This window comes from Simochromis diagramma, unplaced genomic scaffold (genome assembly GCF_900408965.1).
Source record: "Simochromis diagramma unplaced genomic scaffold, fSimDia1.1 OVJJ01000565.1, whole genome shotgun sequence".
Taxonomy (NCBI): Eukaryota; Metazoa; Chordata; class Actinopteri; order Cichliformes; family Cichlidae; genus Simochromis; species Simochromis diagramma.
In genome coordinates this window covers 1,526,740-1,531,666 of record NW_024387304.1, presented here as the reverse complement: position 1 = coordinate 1,531,666, position 4,927 = coordinate 1,526,740, and the positions used below count along the sequence as shown (strand labels likewise).

Here is a 4,927-nt window from a genome sequence, read left to right as displayed (position 1 = left end):
CCCCAGCACGAGGCCCATTTTTGTTGACTGAAGGGCAAGAACGTCCGGGTCAGCACGTTGCTCAGCGGCCATGGCAGCGTAGTCGACGCCGACATACACCGGAGAAACCAACACACGTGAGAGACAGTCAGCGACGTGATTGGACTTACCAGCCACATGCTGAATGTCTGTGGTAAACTCTGAAATGGCCGCCAACTGGCGCTGCTGGTGTGCGCTCCATGGGTCAGAGACCTTGGACATCGCAAACGTCGAAGGTTTGTGGTCAACGTACGCAGTAAAGTTGCGACCCTCGAGGAAAAAACGAAAATGTCGTGTCGCGAGGTGCAGGGCCAGCAACTCCCTGTCAAAAACACTGTACTTGCGTTCAGCATCCCGGAGCGTACGATTGAAAAAGGTGAGCGGTTGCCAGAGACCTGAAACCCGCTGTTCCAACATCCCACCCACTGCCACGTCGGATGCGTCGGCGGTCAACGCGATCTCTGCCAACGGAAGCGGGTGGGCCAGCAGGGCGGCGTCAGCCAGTGCAGACTTGGCTGCGGAAAACGCATGGACGCGTTCCGGCAGCCAGTGAACCGGATCTTTGGCAGTTTTACCTTATAAGGCAGCATAGAGTGGCTGTAGCAGGTGGGCAGCTCTGGGGAGAAAGTGGTTGTAAAAATTTATCATCCCCAAGAACTCCTGCAACGCTTTAACCGACGTGGGATGCGGAAAAGCCAAAACGGCCTGGACTCTTTTGGGCAATAAAACCACACCTTCAGCGGAAATGCGGTGCCCGAGGAAATCCAGAACAGGCAACCCAAACTGGTGTAACAGGTTGAAAAAGCTATATGTTTATTTTTGTAAGAAAACCAATTACCCCCTTATTTTTTGTTTATTATTGTGACTTATTTTGACATTGTTATGTGTTGTTATATTGGTTATATTTCATTATGCCAGTAGATGGTGCTCTTGCACTGCTGTGGAACTACCAGAGAGACTCTAGCTATAGGCTCTGCGCATGCGCAGCTCAGAAATAAATGGGCTCCGGCCTGAGCAAGACGCTAACTTCGGTGTCCTCTCTATTAATCCACAGGTACTGACAAACAAACTTTTATGTTACCGAACTGGTTCTAAATGTCATGTAAGTTGAGTAACAACTGTTCGGCTATATTTTGAGACGAGAGTGATGATGTTGTTTTGTGGTATTTTGTTGTAATGAGTATTAGTGTATCATCGGCATAATGCTATAATGCTATGTAGCACTATAAGTATATGCTATGACAGTGGCAACCTGCGACTTCCGAAAATGTGTTGTAGTGTTTGTTTTAGTGTTAGCCAAGCAGTACTGAGTACATGTATTAAGGGGAAAGCTTTTTGTTGGTGAAACAACGTTGCAGTCGTCTGCCGCCATGTTGTGTTGCGTTCAAGGGACGCCATGTTCAAAAGTAATAGCGTATATGGCGCGATGTGGGGAAAGGTTGTGTGAATGTGAGATGGGTTATTTTGGTATGTTGTTATGCTTTAACCGTGAGTGTTTTGTTTAAGTTGTGAGTATGTAAAGTTATTTTGAATTAGTTTGTATTTATTTTGCTTTTGAGAGAATGCTTTTTGTAACTTTATTTTTGTTTATGAACTCTGTTATTTTATGGGAAGAATGCATGGTCTAGTGTGATTTGTATTGTGTATATGTGGAGAAATAAATGAGCTCCGGCTTGAGCAAGACGCTAACTTCGGTGTCCTCTCTATTAATCCACAGTTTGCTCATATTTGGCTACGCAGTGCTCTCTAGCCTGTGTGCCGCTTGCTGCCGGTCCAGATTCCCCTAGGTCTGGTGCCGGTAACAACTGGGGGCTCGTCCGGGATCGTCTAGTGGTGACGTGTGTGCCAAACGACCAGAACTGGTGTCCAAAGTCTCAGGGAAGGCTGCATTGAGTGCGTCATCCAGGGAGCCCAGGTCACAGTCAAAACGTCAAGATGGCCACTGTTACCCCACAGCGGTTGTTGATAGTAAAGATCCAGAAAAGACTTTGTGATTTGAGTGTGAGCCAGCTGCGCACTGTTGTTTCTTCAGTGGAGGATGGCAGTATGACTCGCACTCTTGATGGCTTAAGTGAACCAGAACTGTATGACCTGATCGTTGAGTACATCAGAGGTGAAAAGTTGAGAGCGTTGGAGGATGAAGGTATGGCCCAGCTCTTGCTCCTCGACGACATCGTGAGTGACCTACTGTCAACGGACGTCGGAGGGGCTGGAGATCATCTGGCCGTGCCGCTTGAGATGGAAGATATTCCTAACCAGCAGCAGGAGTGCCCTACTTCACCCCACACTGACCCCACACATCCTGACAGACACCTGGCTATGCCAGCTGACCACATCCCCACTCCACCATCACACCCTAACACAGACTCTCACGCACAGCCCATTCTACCGCAGGACAGAGACATCTCCACCTTTCCCTCATCCATGCTAAGAGACACTGATACGCCCACCAAGAACTTCAACATCCCAGCTTCAGTGTCACCGGCGCCTAGTGTTGCTGGGGTTTCCCCTGGCAGGGTGAGTCGTCCGTCCAGAGGATATGACCAAGTTTTGAGTCTCAGTGATGTGGCAGCTTTGTTTCCATGCAGAGAATTCAAGTTGCATGGTGGACAAATTTCAGATCTTGGCTCGGATATGTCCTACAGTAGTCTGTGCAAACAAATTGATGATACAAGAAGGGTTTACTGAGTGTGAAATAATCAGAACCGTGCTAAAGATAATGAAGCCTGGTACTCTCAAGGAAATGTTAACCAACAAAGATGATTTGACAGTTGATGGTTTGAAGAAACTTCTCTGCTCTCATATTCGAGACAAGAATAGCGCTGAAGTCTTTCAAGAGCTAAGTAATGCTAAGCAGCAAGACAAAGAGAGTGCACAGCAGTTTTTGTACAGAATTATAGGGTTAAAATAGCGTGTACTATTTGAGTCACGACAGCCTGGTGCAGACTTTAGCTATGGCAAAAAGCTTGTGCAGGGCACATTTCTTCACACACTTTATCAAGGGTTCAATGAAAAAAACAACTATGTGAGACAAGACCTCAACCCTTTTCTTAATGACTTGCAGGTTAGTGACGACTTTTTGCTTGAACAGATTACAAAGTCCACCAGTGAGGAAGCTGAGAGACTGAGGCGACTGGGTACAGCATCTAAAATCAGACCTGTGACTGTAAGTGCCACTGAGCAAGCGAAGGTTAACACTGAGCTACAGGCTAACCGTGCAGCTATTAGAGAACTGACTGCCCAAGTGTCTTCATTGACCAGACAGCTAACTAAAGTGGTGAGCCAGACTGATAGTGTGGCATCTGGAGACTCCTGCTCGCCCCTGAACTACCCTCCAACACCTCCAGCTGAGAACCGGGGCAGATGTGGTGATTGTGTACAGCAAGGCAAAGTGAGCTGCCCCCACTGCTTTGCGTGTGGCCAGCCAGGACACCGGGCTATTGGCTGCCTGCGGCGTAAGGTGTCGGGAAACGGGGTGAGGTCACTGGAGAGGGGCTGCCAGTGACCGAACAAGCCGAGGAGTCCCCAGCACACACCAGTTTTGCTAAGACTTCAAGTGTGGTGAGATCAAATGTACCCAGTCCTGCACCACCAGCGAAACCCACTGCACAGCTTATTGGGAACAGATGTATGGTCTCATGTGCCATCAATGGAGTACCACTTAAGATGCTGCTTGATTCAGGGGCCCAAGTGACTATGGTATCAAGAGCATGGATAGAGAAAAACATCCCCCACATTAAGATCAAGCCACTTGAGTCCCTCCTTTCAGACCAGCCTCTGGGAATAGCTGCAGCTAATGGTACAGACGTTCCATTTGATGGTTGGGCAGACACGGAACTTCAAATTCAGAGTGTGAACTATGGGCATGTCGCCATACAAGTGCCAGTGCTTATCAGTCAGCACAACCTTAACTGTCCTATTTTAGGCAGCAACGTAATAGCTGAAATCCTAAAAACCAATAAAGAACAGAGAGGTGGGGCTGACCTGTCTGCGCTCCTCAAAGAAGCTTTAAGTGTCAGCAGCAGTGCAGTAGATGCTCTAGTTTCAGCACTTCAGATGCCCACCCCTGATGAAATAGATCCTGAGTGTAGTGTGAGAACAGGAAAAAAAGGTGTAATGATTCCTGCAGGACAGATTTGTGAAGTAAAGTGTAGAGTCAGAGAATGGCCAAGAGGTGGCCCACGACTCCATCCATCCATCCATCCATCCATCCATCCATCCATCTTCATCCGCTTTATCCGGGGCCGGGTCGTGGGGGCAGCAGCCTAAGCAAAGAGGCCCAGACCTCCCTCTCCCCAGCCACCTCCTCCAGCTTATCCGGGGGAATACCAAGGCGTTCCCAGGCCAGCCGAGAGATATAATCTCTCCAGCGTGTCCTGGGTCTGCCCCGGGGCCTCCTCCCGGTGGGACATGCCTGGAACACCTCACCCAGGAGGCGCCCAGGGGGCATCCTTGTCAGATGCCCGAACCACCTCAGCTGGCTCCTTTCGATGTGGAGCAGCAGCTGCTCTACTCTGAGCCCCTCCCGGATGGCCGAACTTCTCACACTATCTCTAAGGGAGAGGCCAGCCACCCTTCGGAGGAAGCTCATTTCTGCCGCTTGTATCCGCGATCTCGTTCTTTCGGTCACTACCCACAGCTCGTGGCCATAGGTGAGGGTAGGGACGTAGATCGACCGGTAAATTGAGAGCTTCGCTTTTACACTCAGCTCCCTCTTCACCACGACGGACCGGTGCAGCATCTGCATTACTGCAGCTGCAGCCCCAATCCGTCTGTCGATCTCCGGCTCCCTTCTCCCATCACTCGCGAACAAGACCCCGAGATACTTGAACTCCTCCACTTGGGGCAGGAACTCATCCCCGACCCGGAGTGGGCACTCCACCCTTTTCTGGCTGAGGACCATTGCCTC

General features: G+C 49.7%; 1 protein-coding gene across 1 annotated transcript; it reads left to right on the top strand.

The window, feature by feature from the left end:
* Window positions 1-405: 405 nt before the first annotated feature.
* LOC120716727 lies at window positions 406-3,187 on the top strand. The gene is made up of 2 exons (XM_040004329.1): window positions 406-1,120; window positions 1,736-3,187. Exon 2 carries the CDS (start codon window positions 1,954-1,956, stop codon window positions 2,704-2,706), a length of 753 nt encoding a protein of 250 aa, XP_039860263.1. The 5' UTR covers window positions 406-1,120; window positions 1,736-1,953; the 3' UTR covers window positions 2,707-3,187.
* Window positions 3,188-4,927: the final 1,740 nt, after the last annotated feature.